General features: G+C 49.8%; 1 protein-coding gene across 1 annotated transcript in view; it reads left to right on the plus strand.

Moving 5' to 3' along the window:
• Positions 1 to 18,980, plus strand: part of IGSF9B (immunoglobulin superfamily member 9B) — a 47,260-nt gene extending 28,280 nt beyond the window's left edge. Inside the window, exons 13-20 of the mRNA XM_029957471.1 lie at positions 15 to 190; positions 1,262 to 1,488; positions 2,363 to 2,447; positions 4,848 to 5,009; positions 5,382 to 5,427; positions 6,002 to 7,651; positions 15,300 to 15,421; positions 18,535 to 18,980. Coding sequence (XP_029813331.1) covers positions 15 to 190; positions 1,262 to 1,488; positions 2,363 to 2,447; positions 4,848 to 5,009; positions 5,382 to 5,427; positions 6,002 to 7,651; positions 15,300 to 15,421; positions 18,535 to 18,743 — 2,677 coding nt within the window. The 3' untranslated portion in view covers positions 18,744 to 18,980. The remainder of the gene's footprint in view (positions 1 to 14; positions 191 to 1,261; positions 1,489 to 2,362; positions 2,448 to 4,847; positions 5,010 to 5,381; positions 5,428 to 6,001; positions 7,652 to 15,299; positions 15,422 to 18,534) is intronic.
• The last annotated feature ends 1,967 nt before the right edge of the window (positions 18,981 to 20,947 follow it).

Genomic DNA, 20,947 nt, shown 5'->3' on the forward strand with positions numbered 1-20,947 from the left:
TTTCTTTTGGCCAGGATGAAGCGGGCACAGTTTGGGCCCCATGACTGGCTGTCTTTGCCAGTGCCACCAGGACCCAGCTGGTTGCTAGTGGATGCCCTGGAGCCTGAGACAGCATACCAGTTCAGCGTCCTGGCCCAGAACAAGCTGGGAACGAGCGCCTTCAGTGAGGTGGTCACTGTGAACACTTTAGGTGAGGACCCCAAGCTGGGATGTCTTGAGGATATTTCCTGGAGGAGCTGGGTAAAGACGGTAATGGTGGTGATGGTCCTGGCAGCCAACTTTTACTTCTTCCTATGTGCCAGGCACCTTGCTACATGCTTCACATCATCATGTCATTTGATCTCCCAAGAAGGACTTGTCATACTATTCTTTGGGGTTTCCCTGGACCATAGTGCCCTGTCCCCACATCAGAGCACTTTGGGCCAGGTTCCTGTTAACATTTATCCTTCCTTGGTAAGCCACTTGTCTGCATCTTCCTGTGGCCTCACGGGACAGGCTGGGAATGCTTCTTCCTCCTTCTGCTCTCTTGCCTATTCTTTCCTCTGGCCCTTGGCCGCATTTGGTGGCAGGTGTGTGGCCAGTTCTCCCTGTTAAATCTTCTAGTCATGCCGACTCTTCCTTCCTGGACACAGTGGCTTGCTCCATCCCACCTGGAGAACAGCTGTGAACACGTGGCACCCCTCCAGCCTGTTCCTGGATCCTGTACTGCCACCAGGGGGTGCAGCAGTGATGAGATGCTTACCCCTGCTCTGGAGCTTTCCTCCTTGGCCCTTTTATTCTCCACCTGGGCCAAGAAGGCAATTGAGAGCAGACAGTGTGCTATGAGAAGACAATCCTAATTCCTTGGAAGAGAACATAAGATACATTTTGTAGTATCTTTTTAAATATACTATCTTATTTAAAAGATTACATTTAATTCTTTCATCTCCCAATCGCACCCCCACTCCCTCCCTGTGGTTCCTGTTGGTTCTGTTTTTGTTTTTGTTTTTCTTTTGAGATATGCCATTCCCTCATCTTTGTTTTTAGAAGTGTTCAGAAAGTAGGATCATGTGGCTGTGGGCCACTTCCCTTGGGTGAGGAGGGCTCTTTTATGTGACACTCTTGTCCTTGAAATGACTCCTACATGGCAATGTGACCATTGCCTTGGGGCCACAATGCCCTGGGGACACATGAGGAGCCAGAAGATGGCATGTTAGGGAGGTGAGGGTACAATGACCTTGGCACCGCCACATACCTTCCCTCTCTCTCCTCTGTGCTGCAGCATTCCCTATCACAACTCCAGAACCCCTGGTGCTGGTTACCCCACCGAGGTGCCTCACAGCCAATCGGACCCAGCAGGGTGTGCTCCTGTCTTGGCTCCCCCCTGCCAATCACAGCTTTCCCATTGACCGCTACATCATGGAATTTCGTGTCGGGGAACACTGGGAGACGCTAGATGCTGCCATCCCAGGCACTGATGGAGACTTTTTTGCCAAGGATCTGTCACAGGTGAGGTGCCCAGGCTTTCCCTGCTGCTGTTCCTAAATTCTGGAAGTGTCATGACTCTCTGGAATTACTGGAAGCTTTGAGTGACCCAAGTCAGGTGTATAAGGCTGAGCCATGTGCTACCCCACACCGCAATTCCTTTATTCTCAGATCTGCTACCTCAGATCATGGAAACTGAGGCCCCACAGACTCAGGACCAATGTGTGGCAGAGGTGACTTTTATTGTCTTGAGGGCTTTTTCCACATATTGACATAAGCTGGGGACAGGCAGGGCAGGTTAGGAGCCCAGGTTGTGTAATTAGACATTGACCTCTGCTCCCTGCCAGAGGTCTAACTTGGGTTGGGCAAAGGATTCCCCAGAAGAATTGTCTTCTAGCTTTGCCCGGGGAAAGACCCCTGCTTTACCAATTTAGAGTCCCTGGAGGAGTCCCACGCCCCATCCCTCCCCCCATCCCCTGCCCCTAGCTGACTCCCTTTTAAACTTTGATGTCTCTAGCTGGAGCGAGGAAGCAGCTTATTTCATGGATACAGTCTCATCTATCTTTCTGACTTCCTTCCCTGGACACTCATTTAATGATAGAATGGGGCTCCTGAGAGCCCATGCGTGCATCTCTTTCCAACTCTACTTTCAGTGACCTCACATTTGTAGACTGAAATCTGTCATGGTAGGAGTATTTTTACCATGGAGATTGGCAAATGCTTTTATCAAATCAGGACTTTTTTTTTTTTAACCTGAGAGCTAGTTGTTCAACATTTCCAGTATGCCACTGCTTTGGGTGCCCCATTTCATGAGAGGTCATTGCAGGGTGGGTACAATGGTGGGTCAGTGGCTGTCTCAGGTTCCTGGGCTGACAGGCTATTGTCCCTGGGGCTGTAGGACACCTGGTACGAGTTCCGGGTTCTGGCCGTCATGCAGGATCTGATCAGTGAACCCAGCAACATTGCCGGCGTCTCCAGCACAGGTACTTGGGGCAGGGGTTCTCTTACAACTGTGGGGGGCAAGAGCCATGTGGGAATCCCCCACTGAGACAGCTAATATGAGGAGAGAGGCTGAATTGGAAAATATGGAGAGCTCTGGTTGAAGCTGTGAGTTGTAGTGTTTCTTAAGGCCCTCCAACCCATTCTTCTGTGTCCATGATGGATAGGATTTCTCCAGCTAAAGAGCTGCGTTTATGATACTTCCTATTTATGTATGTATGTATGCATGTATTTTAGATGTTTATTTATTCTTAAGAGAGAAAGAGAGACAGAGCATGAGAGGGGGATGGGTAGAGAGTGAGGGAAACAGAATCTGAAGCAGGCTCCAGGCTCTGAGCTGACAGCAACAAGCCCGACACGGGGCTCAAACTCATAAGCCGTGAGGTCATGACCTGAGCTGAAGTTGGACACTTAACAGATTGAGCCACCCAGGTGCCCTGCATTTATGACACTTCAAAGATAGCTGCAGAAAGAAATTGTCACTCATCTCATTATAGTAGTCAAGAAGAACTTGATTTAAGTTCTTTTGCTACAAAATCCCTGTTTCCTCTAGTGTTATTCTCTGTAATGGCCTGGGGCAGTGAACTGGAGAGACAACAGGTCAGCACGTATTTATTGAGTGCCAATTATAAGACTGCTTTATAATTATGGTGGTTTTATTTAGAAAATTGCTATTTGGTGTTGTTTCCCTCTACTCCTTCATCTTCCTAGGTTTTTTTTCAGGCTAAATAAAGCCAACTCCCTAGCATTTTCCTCATTTATCTTTCTTTCTCTTGGCCCTGGTCCCATTTCTACACATCGTTCTCCAGCTACAGTTCCTGCCTGAAACACTGCAGAACCCCTCCCTTGCCCAGTGAAGTGGCTTCCTTGGTATGGGAAGAGGCTTTTGCTTAGTGATTAAGCAGTGACACCATTTCTGTGGGCACTGCTCGCACAAAGACCTCTGGGACCAGTTGGCTAGGAGTTTGGCCAAGAAGCTCATGCAGCAGGACTCACAGAGCTACAGAAGCACCAGGGCAGGCAGACTTGGGGGAGGAGAAGGGCCACCGAGCCCTGGGGGCAGTGGGATGTGACTTCTGCATCATGTTAGGCACCATGGCCTTTTGTTTTTCTTTTTTCTTTTTTCTTCCTCCCTCCCTCCTTCCCTCCCTCCCTCCCCCTCCCTCCTTTTTTTCTCTCTCTATCTTTCTTTCTTTCTATACAAAAGTACCTGCTATAGGCACAGTACTCAGCATACCTCTGTCTTGGCTTCCCTCTAGGGAGGAGACTCAGAGAGACGGAGGAACAGGGAAGAGAGTTTGCAGCGAAGGCCAGGATAGAAGATGTGAGGGTTTTCATCAGTGAATTATTCTTTGTACAGGGAAGATTCCCCATGGGTGAATGAAGGCGCAGGGACCTCAGCACCCCCATCTTTAAGCCCCGCATTCCCAAAAGCTGTAGCATTTATTTGCCAGTTGAATTCATCAGTATGATTTGGGTCATTTTTATCCATTGTTATATCAACATAACAATGGGTTTTGCCCAAATATATCAGACTACACAGAAGCTAAAGAGTGACATTCATAACTGACTTTGAAGTAGGGTACAGTAGATGGAGTCTCATCCTGGCTCCACTAACAAGCTCTGTGGGTTTGGGCACAAAGTGAAACTCACTTCTTTACCTGTAAAACGAAGTGGGACTTGTGTTGAATGTCCTTGCTGGCTCCAGTATTCTGAACTGGAGATGAGCAGGATTTGCTAACCTTTCCTGTAGAAGTTGCTCAGTTGTGCTATAATGACTTAGAAATAGACAGATCTGAATTCTGTGGTCACAGCCCGTTCTCCCAGCTATGGTATTTTACCCTTAAGGTACCTTCACATGTAGGCTCTCATCTTGTCAAGATGACATGGCAGAAGGCAGAAAATACTAATGGGAGGCCAGAGTAACAGTGTTGTGGTTTGGGCACTGATCTGCAGTATCTAAGTAAGCAAGTCACTCAAACTGTGCCAATGACAGTTTCTTTGCTTTAGAAAATGAGAGAAATAGCATGTGCTCTGTCTCATTTGAGGGTATCAGGTAACATGCAGGAGAGCCCTTTGCAAAGAGCACTAGCCAAGTATAGATTATCAGTGAAATTATTACCCTTATAGGGTAAGGTGTAGATGTGATTTCTTCTTTACAAGTTCTCTAGTGCTCACTTGACTTCTGTAAACTAGTCTTTCCACTCTCTCTTCCCCATCTATACAAACCTCTTGAAGTGCTAGAGTTGAGCATGGAGCCTGAGCTTTAACATTGTCTTTTCTACACAGTTAGGGAAAAATATGTGGGGGCTGGTTGTCAATGTAGGTGGGGGCTTTTATGAGAGGGAGGGAGGGAGGGAGACATGTATGTTCCCTTTCTGCAGATATCTTCCCACAGCCGGACCTGACCGATGATGGGCTAGCTCGGCCTGTGTTGGCTGGAATCGTAGCTACCATCTGCTTCTTGGCAGCTGCCATCCTGTTCAGCACCCTGGCTGCCTGCTTTGTCAACAAGCAGCGCAAGCGTAAGCTCAAGCGCAAAAAAGGTGGGTGTTTGCCCCCACCACCCTGCTACCTGGCCTACTTTCATATGCTCCCAATTGGGAGAAAAGGTCCACTTTTAACATGGTCCCTCTTGAAAATAGTGAAATTGGGAGTCTTCTGGGTAAAACTACCAGTGGGACTTGCTCTGGAAGAGGGAATAAGGAAGAAGAATGATGGGGAGGGTGTGATGGGGCCAGAGTGAGAGAGAGGGCAGGTGTAGTGGTAGGCATGGGACTCTGGACTGGACCCTAAGATGCTTAACGTTGTAAGGGCTTGCTCCCCTATGTGGTTTTGCTCTGGGCCCTGAGGACACCTGAGCCAAGTTCTGTGTCCCAGGTGTCAGTAGGCTGTCTTCCCATTCTTTTTCCTTCCAGATCCTCCACTTTCCATCACTCACTGCAGAAAGAGCTTAGAGTCTCCGTAAGTGCCCCGGCTGTTGTGGTGTATGGGTGGAGGGTGGAAAATGGAGACGGGCAGGTGGTTTGTCTCATTTAGCCCCAAGACAAGTGTTTCCAAATTGTTTGCTGTTAACTGATCTGCACAGAAATTGTAAGTTGTGCACATTAACAGAGGGAGCAGTAGACTGGACAGTCCAAATTAGTGGATAATCTCTACAACTTTGGAACGTGTTTCCGTGATTTTTTTTCATCCCAATAGATTTGCCTTCTTAGTGTGTTTTGCTTAAATTAATATTAAGATGGGCTTGCATGAGCCCCTGGAAATGAAGTTAAAGGTGTGACTAGACAGAGTGTGACAGACAGTAAGAGCTGGGCAGAATGAAAGTAGAAATGTGGGCGTTCATTCAAAAAATGGCCAGCACACATCTAGACGGTGGAGAGTTAGCCAAGGTATTTCATGCCAAAATATGCAAGCCCATCTGAGCCCCTTTTCCTTAGTATTTTAGGTGTTTGTGGTTGTTTGTTAAGAGAAGAAAAAAACTACAGGAGCAGGTGTCCCCCACCTTACCCTCTGGCTCCTTCACTCACCCCCACAGCTTGTCATCTGGCAAGGTGAGCCCTGAGAGCATCCGCACTCTCCGGGCCCCATCAGAGTCCTCTGATGACCAAGGCCAGCCAGCAGCCAAGAGGATGCTGAGTCCCACCCGAGAGAAAGAGCTATCATTGTACAAGAAGACCAAGAGGGCCATCAGCAGCAAGAAGTACAGCGTAGCCAAGGCTGAGGCCGAGGCTGAGGCCACAACACCCATTGAGCTCATCAGCAGAGGCCCTGATGGCCGCTTTGTCATGGATCCCTCTGAGATGGAGCCCTCGATGAAGAGCAGGCGCATCGAGGGCTTTCCCTTTGCCGAGGAGACGGACATGTACCCTGAGTTCCGCCAGTCAGATGAGGAGAACGAGGACCCACTGGTGCCCACATCTGTGGCTGCCTTGAAGTCCCAGCTGACCCCTCTGTCATCTAGCCAGGAGTCCTACCTGCCACCACCAGCATACAGCCCTCGGTTCCAGCCCCGTGGGCTGGAGGGCCCCGGCGGCCTGGAAGGTCGGCTCCAGGCCACAGGCCAAGCCAGACCTCCTGCCCCCCGGCCCTTCCACCATGGCCAGTATTATGGGTACCTCAGCAGCAGCAGCCCTGGGGAGGTGGAGCCACCACCCTTCTACATGCCAGAAGTGGGCAGCCCCTTGAGCTCTGTCATGTCCTCCCCACCCCTGCACACTGAGGGGCCTTTTGGCCACCCTACCATTCCTGAGGAAAATGGAGAGAACGCTTCTAACAGCACGTTGCCCTTGACTCAGACACCCACAGGAGGGCGCTCCCCTGAGCCCTGGGGCCGGCCAGAATTCCCCTTTGGGGGACTGGAAACCCCAGCCATGATGTTTCCCCACCAGTTGCACCCCTGTGACGTAGCCGAGAGTCTGCAGCCCAAGGCCTGCCTCCCCCGAGGACTGCCCCCCACCTCCCTGCAGGTGCCTGCGGCCTACCCGGGCATCCTGTCTCTGGAGGCGCCCAAGGGCTGGGCAGGCAAGTCGCCAGGCAGAGGCCCTGTCCCACCACCCACCTCCGCTAAGTGGCAGGACAGACCTATGCAACCTCTGGTGAGCCAAGGGCAGCTAAGACATACTAGCCAAGGTATGGGCATACCCGTGTTGCCTTACCCCGAGCCGGCTGAGCCGGGGGGGCACAGCGGCCCCAGCACATTTGGCCTGGACACTCGGTGGTATGAGCCCCAGCCCCGGCCCCGGCCTAGCCCCCGGCAGGCCAGACGCGCCGAGCCCAGTTTACATCAAGTGGTGCTACAGCCCTCCCGGCTCTCGCCTCTGACCCAAAGTCCCCTCAGCTCCCGCACCGGCTCCCCTGAGCTTGCCGCCCGGGCCCGGCCCCGCCCAGGCCTCCTGCAGCAGGCAGAGATGTCAGAGATCACCCTGCAGCCGCCGGCCGCTGTCAGCTTCTCTCGCAAGTCCACGCCATCCACCGGCTCCCCTTCCCAAAGCAGCCGCAGCGGGAGTCCCAGCTACCGGCCCACCATGGGCTTCACCACTCTGGCCACAGGCTACCCCTCCCCTCCGCCGGGCCCTGCAGGGCCTGCGGACAACCTGGATGTGTTTGGACAGACGCCTTCCCCTCGAAGGATGGGGGAGGAGCTGCTCAGACCAGAGCCCCCCCCACCGCCATTACCTACTTCAGGGTGAGTGTGAGCTGGTTTCTCCTGCCCACCTCCACCTGGTCATCTTCCACTCCCCATTCCTTACCTGCTCTCCACCCCTTCCATCAACCCAAATGACAGGGCTTGTCTGGACATGCTGCAGCATCCCTTCAGGAGAGTTCTGGTCTTGGCATCGATAGGGTGTGGTCATGGGTTTGAGGGTGGGACTTACCTGCCCAGGTACCCTGCCAGGAGCATGAGGGATCTCCTCTACTCAGCCCAGAGATCTCAGGAGGCCCGCAGGGTGATGTGGAGTGGACACACATGGGCAAGGGGGGTGTGTGTGTCCGAGTGAGGGGTCAACTCATTTACACTTAGAGTGGAGAGCTCTCCACATCCCCATGATCCTGGCTTTGGGGGTGGATCCAGGGTTTACCCAGAGACCTCGTATCAGCCTCCTTCCCTTCCCCGGGCTGTCCTCTCTGTTAAGCAGGACCCTGAAGTCTCATTTCCCTGGACCACCAGACCTGGGGCTCCTCCTCCCAGTTTCCTGCCCTTAGCAGCCTAGCAAGCGCTGGGCCCCCTCCCACAGACTCTCCAGGGGGTGCATCCTGGAGGCTGGGGGCAAAATCTCAGGCCTGTGAACTGTGTGCCCAGAGCCACATGCCCTACCCCAACCTGTGTGCCTCATAGGAAGCGGCAGACAGACAGACAGACAAGCTCCTGCGACCAGCCTGCCTGAGTGGGCACACACTAAACTGTAGCAGCTGGTATTCCAGGTACCAGAGTCAGCCTGGACGCCCGTCTGTGCCTCTCTTTCTCTCATCTTTCTTCCCTGGCCCTCCTCTTCCCTCCTTCTCCCCGGCTCCCCTCCTTCCTCCTCAAGTCTGGTTTTCTCTCTGTCTGTCTTTCTTCCTTCTCCATCTTCTTTGGGTTGGCCTGACTTGCTCCGAAGGGCTTGCCACGTCTCTGTAGTACCCCGGGTCCCTCCTGCCCTCCCTCCCTCTCTTTCTCTCTGGTTCCGTCCTTTGGTCTCTCTTCTTGATGTGGCCGCCTGTGCAGGGGAGCAGAGTGTCCAGAGGAGGCTGGCCTGGTGGTAGGCAGGATGGGAGGCGGTTGGAGAGGAGGGAGCCCAGCGCCCTTCCCCTGCCCCATGCACTCCCACCCTCTCTGGTACCTGGAAGTACAGCCTCCCCTCCCACTCCCCCTGCTCCTGGCAGGTGGAGAAGGTGGAGGAGAGCTCTAGCTAGGACGCCAGGCGTGGCGCACCCACGGGACCCCGTGCCTCTGTCTGTGCAGGAGATGCTGTGCGCCGCAGCCCTGTCTGTGCTTTGTGCAGCGCCCATCTGCCTCGTCCATCGTGCCGTCTGGTTCTCTGTCTCTCTCCTTTCCTTCCCCTCACCCCATTCTCTGGTCTCGCTTGTGGTTCTCTGGCCCCTGTGCTCCTCCCCTCCTCCCCTCTGGGTGTGCGTGGGTGGTTCCCCCACGGCCCGTGTTGATAACTGCTTTGTTTCTGATTGATCTCAGCTATCTGGGCAGTGTTGTCGAGACAAGCCTCTCCTCAGCTCAATAGGTAAGGGAGCTCCGCGGCTGGGGTGGGGCGGGGGGGGTGGACAGGCGGACGGGGCTTCAGCAGGGCCATCGCTTACTTTACAGGGGAATCCAAACCATGTCCCCTCACCCCCTCGGTGGGCGGCAGACTCCGCTGCTCTGTTCCCACGGCTTCTGGGTTCCCCACATCATGCTGCTCCAACAGCCTCACCAGGCCACGCTCGGGCACCGCCTAGCTGCAGCTTCTGACTCCCACCCCACATGCCAAGCCTGTCCCAGAGCCTCCCTGCAGTTTTCCTCACTCAGATCCCTGCTGCCAACACACCCAGGGCCTCCCACAGAAGCCCCCTGGGACCCTGCATGTACCCCAATGGGCCTAGAATGCCTAAGATCTGCTTTGCATCTCTGCACCTCCAGAAATGTAAGGGCCACACTCATATCCAGAAACAGACCCTCTTCTGCCCTCAGGCATAGCACCCCCCTGCCTTTCTAGCCCCCACCCCACCCCCCAGAGACTCAGATCTTCCCCTGGGGTTGCTGGTTTTTCACAGTCTTCTTAGAATCTTACTAACATCCTCAAGGAGCACAGGGTTGGGGGTGTGGCCCAGTTCATTCCCTCAATAGCTGGGTCTTCCTTAGGACCAAGTTACCTGTAGTCCTGTGAGGGCAAGGGCGGGGAAATGTCACCACTTCCCATGTTCCCTGCCCCCTATAGCCCATTCTTGGTTGTTAGAGGACTGAGATGTGGACCTCGCCCTCAGGCTTAAATAGCTTTCAAGGTCCCTATAGTAGCCACTCCTCATCAACTTGTGTCACAGCTCTAGGGTCTTGGGAAGAGCTCCTTGGGGAAGACGACAGGCTTCCCCTGGGCAGGAGGAAGTTGAGTGGTGAAGGGCTATGCTCCTTCTTCTGCTCTCTTCTGAGGTTGGTCCTCTTCTGGTGTTCTGCCAGGTAGAGGTCTAGGAACTTAGGCATTTTAGAGGAGTATTGAGTCCCTTACAGAGGCTTAGGGTCACCCGAGACTCACTGCCTCTCATGGTGACTGACTGAGATGCTTCTTTTTGCCATGAATGCCATTGGGTGTGCTTCTGGGAATGAGCAATGTCAGGGCAGGAGAGCCTCCTGGTTTCTCTAGCTGAGAAGCATCTGTACCCCTTGCCCTCCTAGCCATGTCAAGGGAAGCCAATTATCTGAATTCAGGTCTATAAATCTTCAGTCATAAGAGTGGCCTTCCTTAAGGAGGACTGGACTGCTGTAACCTTTATGATCTACAGCTATAAAATTGTTAGCAGCCAAGAGGCCCTGGAATTGTGTCTGCTGCTGGTTGGGTGCTACAGTATAGCCATTAGTACTGGAGAGAGCAGGGAGGGTGTCAGGAAGTAGTTATGAGCCTACCTTCATGAGAGGCCTCCTGTGGCCTGCTAGGTGGGTGCTCCAAGACATAGTGACTGGACCATCCTTCACCTTCACTACACTCCCTCCCTGAACCCCAGTTATGACCCCTCTGGGACTCCCAGAGAGGTGATAGCACCAGGACCAGTTCTCACTCCACTTCTAGAAAATGCCTGGACCTCATTCCCCATTGTTACTGCCACTCCCTTCACCTAACCGTTGACCCCTCTCTTCACAACATCCCCACTGTGCCAGGTCTGAGAGCTGAGCTATCATACTCTCACTGCTGTGGCAAACCCAGAAACCAAGGGCAGCAACGAGGGAGAATTGGTTCCATGGGGCCTGGCCAGTGTTCCCCAGCCTAGGAGAATAAAGTGCTCCCTGCAGTCTTGGAGTTAGACCTTGATGGTGCTGGGCAGCAAGAGCCACCGCTCACTCCTGCTTGCTGAGAGCTCCCTGGGCGCGGTAGCTGCTGGGGCCATTGGGAGGCGTCAGGCTCCTCTTCAGACGCTGTCTTCATGCTGCGCCTTTGCATGTGTCTCCACTTGGTCTTGCTTGGAGAAGATGTGACACGTCTTGTCTACGTTCGTTCTCGCTCTGTTCCTGTTTCCTTCAGTCTCTCTCCTGTTCCTTCTCCCCAAACCTGCAGTTGTCTTCCCACCTCTCCTCCTCTCTCTCTCCCCTTTTTCTCCTCTTCCCAACTCCCACCTCAGAGCGGGGAGTTGTATTGCGTGGACCTGCCCCTTCTGTGGCCGTCTGGGAGGCTGGTGCTTCTCTCGGCGTGCTCTCTCATACCAGTAGCAACCCTCTTCTCACACTACCCTTGAATCCCCTCTCCTGTTAGTGCCGACTTTGGCCTCTAATCAGGTGGGTCTGGGAGGGTGGATGGGGCCCCTTTTCCTGGGTAAACCCCAGGAAGGAGCTCCCATTTGGACACAAATCTCTCCTGAGTTCTGAGGCCAAACACTGGGTTTGTCCCCTGACTCCACTAGAAAGGTACCATCTGTTGTCAAATCTGGGTGGACTCTGACCTCTACAATCCTGGCTTTCTGTTTTGTATATGGAAAATGAAGTGACCTTTTTCTCAGCTATGCCTCATACATGAGTGGATTTCCTCAGCCTCCACTCCACAGTCTAAGGTCAGACAAGCAGAGTCTGCTGTCAGGAAATCATGAAGAAGACGAAAATGCTCCACTGCTTCTGCTGACTGGGGCTGGACCATTGTTGGGATGGTCAGCCCTTAGGGCAGTAAGGGCAGGAAATGTCCCATGGATTTTAGCTTTCCTAACCTGTGGTTTGCCTGCTTTTTGAACCTTTTTGCCTGTCTTTTCTCCACTATTCTGGATAAGCATAGAGCTAAGCAGCCAAGGTCTTGGGCTAAATGGTTGTGATTTGGGTTTCATATGGATTTTATGAAAAGAGGGAGAGAGAAAAAGTGAGAAAGTAAATTCCAGGAAGGTTTTGGTAGTTCTGAACTGCAAAGAGCCATCACTAGGACAGAGCACTGGAGATTAGGGGGAACCCAATACTATGGGGAAGTTCTAGAAAATCCCCTAGGCTTTTGGGTCTCATATTCTTACTTCTAGAGGGGAGGAGAGCCCCAGAGTTTGCTGGATTTTAGAAGAATTGAGTTTGGGAAGAGAAACTGTGACCTCTGTTTCTTGGCAAGCCCAGGGCTGGATGCTGTTCTAACAGGGTAACCTACTGGTCAACCTCAGATTCACTTACCAGCTTCATTCCAGGAATAGGATGAAGTTGCTTAATCCAAGCTTCCCACTGTCTGAGAGACACCATCACCAAAACTTTGTTATCTGGTAGTTCCTGCTGTGGGCTTGACTGGAGATATGGTCACCCATCTAAGAAAAGAGAGACAGTTTGATTCCAAAGGGCTTTATATGCTGTAGGTAAAGTGTTGGAACATATTTTATGTGTCTTTTCTGTATAATTTGCTCAAAAATAAAGATCCATTTTACACCCCACCCCTTCCAGACACTTGCTTTTTTTTTTTTTTTTCCTCCTGCATCTGTAGAGTGTCTTGGTACCTCCAGGAGCCTTCTGTCATGTTTCTGTGTTTGAGTCCTGAGCCAAAGCAAAAACAGGTGGACAGCGGGTGTCCTAGAAGGGCTGGAGCTTGGCTGTTTCCCAAGGGAAATTTGGCTTATTCTTCTCCATGGATCTACTGTTTGGGAATTTTTGCCTGAAAATATAACATCAGTCAGCTTTTTCCAATCCCTGGTGTGTCTTACCCTGGCTGTGCCACTGAAACAGAGATTGTCAGTGACTAGAGCAGAGGGCACACTGATTTCTCAGGTGAGATATGAAAGCACTATTTTTCTTCTAGATAGCTTCTGTACCTGTTTTCTTTAGGAAGAAGTTAGAAGAGCAGTTCAGCCTAATGTTGCGAATCTTGGCTCTGTCACATAAAAACTGGATTATCAGACAAGCTGCTTAACCCTCCACATTCAGTTTCACCCTCTGAAAAAATAGGATCAGTATAGCGTTTACCTATTAGGGTTGTTGCAAGGATTAAAGAAAGCTATTGCAGAGAACATAGATCAGTTCTTGGCATGATAAGTGGTAAATAAATGCTATATAAGAGAAATGATAAAAGTAATATGTTAATTTTCATAATAATATCTCTTGAAGTTTCACCTGGCTTGGAGAATCCCTAGGAATTTTCAGGGGCACCCTGAACCCTCATGGGTCTCCCTGGATTATGTTGTTTAAACACTGCTCTCACTTGCTTGTCATATGCCTCTTCAAACCGTGCATCACTCACCTTGTGTGGTCTTTCTGAAGAGGCTGGCCAGGACCAGGAGACAGGTAAACTGAATGGCAGACTCATACCTTTGATTTTCCTTTTAGGCAGCTGAAGAAGCCCTAGTCAAGGATGAGAAGGGGGTGAGGACATTCTGCCAGCAGTGCAAAGTCATGCTTCCTCATACCCTAGCCATCTCCACCCTTTGCCTGACTTCCAGATTCCCTGGCAGCAGCACCTGCTGTATAGGATCTCTGTGGGTAGAGTTTAAAAGAGGAGGGGATGGGGAATTGGTGGATTGGGACTTTGGGGGTGGAAGATCTGACTTCTAATGGTGAGTTGGACTTCTCTATGAGACAAGACCATGTGTTGCCTGTGTGTGGTGCATGTAGGTGAGGCCCCTTAGCCCTGTGCTATCAGGGGGATATGGAAAATCTACAAGTTGTTTCTGACCTGAACTTTGGAGGAGATTTTTAATACTTTATTTACTAAAAGGCTATGGACTGATGATATCCATCAAGGAAGATGGAGGTTGCTTCATTGCCAGTTAATTCAGGAAACCCCAGAGACCAGAGGCTTATCAACAATTAGTCTATAAGTGTTTCTTCCTTCATTCCCACAAATATGGCCAATACTGGGGAGATGGGACAGCAGACCTCCCATCCGTCTGTCATTTGTTCAATCTCAGATTGCTTGTTGCTCACCACTGGGGATTTCTTTTCCCCTTACAGGGTTGGCTGTGCTACACCCTTTAATCAGGATTTACCCAAAACCAGTTGTAATGGAGATGGAAGAAGGTGATGTGGGGATTGAGGAAGAGTGTGATTCATCTCAGTCCACCATGGTCCTAGAATGTCCCTGCTTCCCTGATGGCATGCTAAAGCCAGCATTGTCAGGAAAGAAAAAGCGATACCTCTCTCTCCCTTTATTCCTCAGGCTCCAAGTTTGGCTTACTTTGAGAAGAAATGACGTTGACAACATACATATCTTCTAGATTTGCTTTTGTGACTCTTGAAAAATTCTCTCCGATATGCACAGATTGTCACAGACAATCCATCCCCCCAGCTACCTTTGGTTCCCTTTGTCATATGGGCTGCACAGGTTTGAGTCAAATTGTGGACTTTGTTCTAACCTCATAGTTGATCCATCAGGCAAATGACAGCATCCACTCTGCAGCTAGGGGAGAAGGAGAGACCAATATACATGGTGTCTTTTGCAACCCCAGTTTCTCTACTGAGTCTTAAAATGTAGATAATCCCTAGACACTTGCTACTGATGGCAAGGAATTTGGACACTAACCATAATAATCTACTTTTACCTTCTTTTATCCACTTACATAGCTGATGACATCTGAGTCTAGACTGCAGAGCTTCAGGGAGACATGCTGCTGAAATGGTGGTAGATGGCAAGTTACTTTTAGCTGCTGGATTCTGCCTGCCTCTTATAGATGAAGAAGAATAAGCCCAGAGAACCTGGGTTTCATGTACCTCCATCTCATTGGATATTGGGTTTCTTATATAGCCCTGGACTTCTCTTTTCTGGAGGAGGACAGTTAATTGAGGTGGGATAACTCACCTACTGCCTTAATCTGCCCTTTTACTTTTCACTTAAAGGTCTTGGTTGTGATGATTTCTAAGAACTTTGGGCATTGAAGCTGTTTTCTTCTCTGACCTTCCTCCTCTGGGTTTGTGTGATATGGGACGGGGCTCACTATTAAAGTCTCTCTCTCCCTTTCTTAGGTCTTCTGGTTTTTCTACAGATTGTTTTCCATCTGAGGTAGGCCTCCTGCTGCTGGAGCTTTCTACTGGGTTTTCTCCCTTCCAGGAGCAATCAAGAGGCAGGTGTCAAGGAACCATTGCAGATACCTCGGACTCCATAGAACTGTACTCTTGTCCTCCTGTGGGTCGGCTGTGTGGTTTTCTTCCAGCTCCTCTTCAAAAGCTCCCTCTTCTGGGAGCTGACCTGTGCCTCTCTAATTGTCCCTTCTAGAACACATCCACCTGCACCCGGGCATGCTGCTGCACCTGAGAGGCTGGAGGCTCTGAAATACCAACGGATAAAGAAGCCCAAAAAGTCATCCAAGGGCTCTTCGAAGTCAAAGAAACGATCCGGTAAATGGCAGATCTTCTCTTTCCATGTCTCTCTGCCTTTATTATGGGATTGTTTGGCTCAGGATCCCAACTTTGGGTTTTCTCTAGAATTAAAAAAAAATTTTTTAATGTTTATTTTTGAGAGAGAGAGAGAGAGAGAGAGAGAGCGAGAGAGAGAGCGAGCGAGAGCGAGCGCAAGCAGGGGAGGGGCAGAGGAGGGAGACAGAATCCAAAGCAGGCTTTAGGCTCCAAGCTGTCAGCACAGAGTCTGATGTGGGGCTTGATCTCATGAACTATAGATCATGACCTGAGCCAAAATTGTATGCTTAACCACTGAACCACTCAGGTGCCCTGAGTTTTCTCTAGAATTAAGCCCACCAGCTTATGTTGTTTCTTTTTAATATGAATTTTCAAATAATACATAAATATAATTTTTATGTAAAAAAAATTAGAAGATAAAGTCCCTGATTGTCTTCCAAACTTTTTCCTCCCATCTAGAAACCATCCTTCTTGGTAGTATACATGCTTTCAGAGCCTTGTTGTGCATATAACTCTAGAAAATATATTGTTTTAGTGCATTTTTAAACAACATAAAAAGCATCTTTTTTTTTCCCATTCTGTAATATGCCTTTTGGAAATATCTCTATCTCCTTATATATTTCTTTTTTATTATTTCAGACATTTTAGTTGGACATGGGAATTGTAGGGTCCTACTAAATGCTTAAGGGACATTGTGGCATGGACCCAGCCTCTGTAAGATGACCAAACTTTTCTCAGTGAGATAGAATGAAATCTCCTTATCTTGTAGAAAGGACATTTCTGTGGAAATATGTCTGATGTTTATCCAGTAGTAATAGGTAGCTTCTAAGATCGTGCAAAAATAATGCAGACCCTTTTTACACGTAGAAAACTCCTTAATATTTATCATGTACTTTTTACCAATGGTTTTAGGAATCTTATGACAGGCTGTCAAAAAAAAAAAGACAGCTACACAGTTTCCTTGAAGATCTTTAATGACCACTGGAGAGTAACTTTCTTTGGCCTCTGCAGAGGCCCCTGGAATCTCTGGAAGACAGTCGGCACTTGTCTCTCACTTAGCCTTTGGGTGGTGCTATTATCCTGTTAGTTTATAGATGGGAGTTCTGAGGCAGAAAAGTGAAAGATGCCTTTCTTAAGGGTTTGGGGAAGAAATTGGAGCCCAAAGCTGAATGTTCAATCTATTTAAGCTCGTTGCAGTTTAAGACCCATGTACCCACCTACCTACATATCTATCTGTCTTTTTTTCTTTTTAATAAAAAGAGCCACATCAGATGCTTTTTTCTCCCTCTTGTTCTGTTGCAGTGTCCTGTCCCCATAATATGTTGATGGCTCTCAAATGTCTGTTTTTAGCCCCGATCTCTTGCATAAGCTCAAGTCTCATATTTCCAGTTGCCTGCTGGACATGCACTTAGATATTTTATAAGCCTTTGAATTGTCCAAAATAGAGTTATGGATTATCCTCTTCAAATCTGCATCTCCTCACTTCTCCCCCAACCTCACAAAATGGCACTGGTGTCGATCTCACTGCTCAGACTCTTTCAGTCTTGCTTCTTTCCTTGCTCTCACATGCCCTATGAAATCCACTTAGTAAGGTCTGTGGGCCCAACTTTTACAGTGTATCCTAAATCCACCTCAACTGCTAAAACTGAATTCTGAGTTACTCACATCCCCACCCTAATTACTGCAGTGGCCACTTTGCTGGTTGTCCTGCTCCATCCTCACTCCTTCTATAGTCTAGTCTACACCCAGCAACTGAAGTGATCTTTAGAAAATGTAATAGCATCCTCTTTCAGCCATGGCAGTGTGCACACACACATGCACACACATGCACACCTGTGAACACATGCACACACACACACCTGATTAAACCCTTCAAGAAACTTCCCACCAGAGCAGATTTCGAATTCCTTACAATACTCTTCTCTGTCTTCCCTGCCTCTCTGACCTTTGTTCACTCTGCTTCAGCTGCGATATCCTTCCATCTATCTTGGAAATGTGGCATGTTGGCTCTTAACCCAGGTGTTTCACATTTGCCCTTCCTTCTGTTGGGAACACTTCTCCTGCAGAGCTTCGGAAGGCTCCATTTAAGACTCAGATGTGACTCCTTCCAAGGGTAGAAGTGTGCGTCCGCCATTGGCTCTCACATGGCCCTGTTTTCACCTTTCTTTGTGCTACTTTCAGTATCTGAACGTTTCATTTTTGTATTTTTTAAGTTCATAGTGTTTGTTTCTTCCTCCTCACCTCATAGTCACTTTACTACCCTTTCTGCAGAAGGGCCATGAGGCAGAGGAGTGGCTCTAGAAGTCTTGGAAGGGCCAGGCCTGGTTCTCTTACAGGGATAGAAATCTTGGGCAAAGTCCATCATTCCTGGGGGCTGAAAAAATGAGTCCCAACCCATTTTTAGAAGCCTTTATCCCCAATACCTAGAATGATGCTTGGTACCCAACTGACACTAAAAGAGAAATACTGATATTACTTTAATAAAAAGAAAAATATTAGAAATACCAAATGACAGATTTATTTCTTAATATAGTTTATTGTCAAGTTAGTTTCCATATAGCACCCAGTGCTCATCCCAACAAGTGTCCTTCTCCATGCCCATCACTCATTTCCCCCTCTCCTCCATCCCCCATCAACCCTCAGTTTGTTCTCAGTGTTTAAGAGTCTCTTGTGGTTTGCCTCCCTCCCTCCCTCTCCTTAACTGTTTTTTTTTCCCTTCTCCCCTATGGTCTTCTGTTAAGTTTCTCCTGTTTCACATAGGAGTGAAAACATATGGTAGATAACAGATTTAAATAAATATATTAAATATTAAATAAAAGATAAAAAAGAAAGACCTATTGACTAGACCTCTCCTACTTTCTTGGCTCCGTATAAGCAGGGATCAGGTGCAGGTTGTTGGTTATACTTGTATAACCAACATGGAGGTCTCTGCTGTAGTGGTCTCCAGGCCCTGCTACACTCAGAGATTCTTGCTGTCATACTAAACAGCCAGGATAGATGTCCCAGCAGATAAAAAAGGTGAGTGTGTGAGGTGATGATCTTCCTTTTCACCCACTTTCCTGTTTGTTTGGTGCACCTGTTCCTTTCTCTCTTAGACGGTTCTGCCTCCCAGGCTCAGCAGCTTCCAGACTCCCAGGTTCTGTGGCCCGACGAAGCCGTCTGCCTCCGAAAGAAGAAGAGACACTCTCGGCCTGACCCTTTTGCCCGCCTCTCAGATCTGTGTCACCGCCAGCTTCCTGAAGACCAGACAGCGATTCTCAACAGTGTGGATCATGATGACCCTGGCCATGCCACCCTGCTGTGATACGACACAACTCTAAGTGCTCCCTGAGTGGCAGTGCTGGGGTGAGGGGTGAGGGAGGATAAAGGTGTGCCAGCAGACGGGCAGTTTCAGGGACTGCTCCGACCTTTGTTCTGCTCATTCTCTCTCCGGCCAGAGTGGAGTCTCTGAATCCTGGCCCTCTGGTCCCACTTTTGGGACAGAAGGCCAGGGGCAGACCTGTAGGTGGAGATCAGGAAGTGAACTGGGGACAGGGAGAGATCTGCCTCCTTTCCACTTCTCCCCTCTTCACTGGCTTGATTTTTCTCACCTCTTCAAATATCTTTGGAAGTGAAGAAGGGGAAAGCAATGGCTTTTACTGCTCTCTGCTTCTGTTTCAGTTTCTCAAATCCTGGAAGAGGGCTGAACTTCCATCCCATCTTCCAAATCTACATATATATAGATATAGATACAAATGCATATGTATGTAGTTTGTGGGCTTCTCTATGTATATATATGTACATTGAAGAAAAGTGCTGTTTATTTCTGTGGTCAGTGAAGGAAGGAGGAAGAGAGCAGCAGACTCCTGGGATTTGTAGGTAGGACTGGCTGAGAGCCAGCTGGGCATCCTGATGTCCACCTTGGCTGTTCTTCCTCCTGAAACAGGATTCATGGCTTCTCAGCTGAACTCACCATTTGTCTCTACCTTCTCCCATCCAGAGCAGAAATGGGTCTTCCCAGGCTTTCTAGCTGCCTGCTTTGGGGGTTCAGCAATGAGTTACCACAGAAGTAAACACAAGCCTTTATTTCTTGGTTCCTGAGTAAAAGACAGTGTGGCCAGCCAAGGGCCAGACTGACATCTTTCTTCCTTCCACAGTTTGGCCCATGCTACGGAAGTAGAAGTTGCTTAGCAGTGTGGCCAAAAGGCAGGTCCTGATGCACAAACTTGAGCTCATCCGTCAGTCCCTTTTGGTCCGTCCAGGGCCGGGAGCCCCGTGGCCACAGGGCCTCCCGTTCTGGAGCCATCTGTGCTGAGCACCAAGCTGCTGCGGCTCTATTTATATCCTGCCTCTGGCTCGGCACCCTCTGGAGCGCTGCTCCAAAGGCACTGATTGGATTCCTCCTTTCCTTTTGTGGGAGCTAATTCCCCAGATTGATTAATTGCCACTTGTGGGGAGCCCGCCTGCGGCTCCTTTCCATCTCTCCACGTGCTGCCTGCAGACTCTTCTTTGCCCTGGGCCTTCCTCCATCCTGTGGACCCAAGCTCCAACAGGATGGATCATCCGAAGTGAGAGTGCCTCAGATTTCCAGGTTCTGGGGGCACTCTGGATCCCCTATCTTCCCTCAGTTCTATTTATATGGAACTGGCTAAGGCAGGGGGATGACGGTAAAAGGGTGGTAGGTAGAGGCCTGGGCTTTGATCCTTTTTCTGCCAAAATCTTGTCCTAGTTCAAACTATTAGCACTCAGAAGCTTCTGTGTGGTCATCTTACAGTGACTAAGATGCATCTCCAGTAAGATACTGGTGCTGCCCAAGAGCAGGGCAGAGGGTCCTGAAGATGGATAGGGGTGCATCTGCTCTATCCCCTCTTCTTATGCAGGAGCCTGCATTCTGGCTACCTGGGAATAAAGGTGGCTGTCAGGTTCCTTGAAGTATTTCCTTCTTGGTGCTGTTGTCTTGGTGGGTTTGGGGGTATCTACCTCTCCCCAGTTATCTGCTTGGATGTTGGCTAAGTCAAAGCAGTAGAGGCTTCTGCTAGTCTCACTGCAGTTGCTAGTGGTTTAGCCCAGATGACCTCGGCAAGGGGGGCTCTGAGACCTGGAGAGCTGCTCCCTGCTGGGAGCTTTCATCTTACAGAACAGATTCTTCTCTGCCACACAAGCTCCTGTGCTTCCTTTCTCTGGCCTAGTGAATGGGGACCAACTCCACCTTTGGAGTCTGGCCATATGCCACAAAACCACGGCTTCTTTCTGTGGGCAGTGAGTCATAGTGACAGAGGCAGGAGGTGGCAGTTTCTGGCCCTCATCTTGTTGGCTGCCCCACTGCTCTGGGTTGGGCCTTGCGCCCTTGGGGTGGAGCCTGGACCTTGTGGCCAATACCCTTGTCTGGGCATTGAAGACCACTTTACCACCAGATAGCAGCTCCAGCGAAACAGAAAAGCAGAGGTCGGGTGACTTTGCTTTTCAGAGGCAGCACTACCTCTGCCATTGTGCCCAATAAGTGACTCACTGAGTACCTGTCCTAGGGCG

The sequence above is a fragment of the Suricata suricatta genome, chromosome 11 (genome assembly GCF_006229205.1).
Source record: "Suricata suricatta isolate VVHF042 chromosome 11, meerkat_22Aug2017_6uvM2_HiC, whole genome shotgun sequence".
NCBI lineage: Eukaryota > Metazoa > Chordata > Mammalia > Carnivora > Herpestidae > Suricata > Suricata suricatta.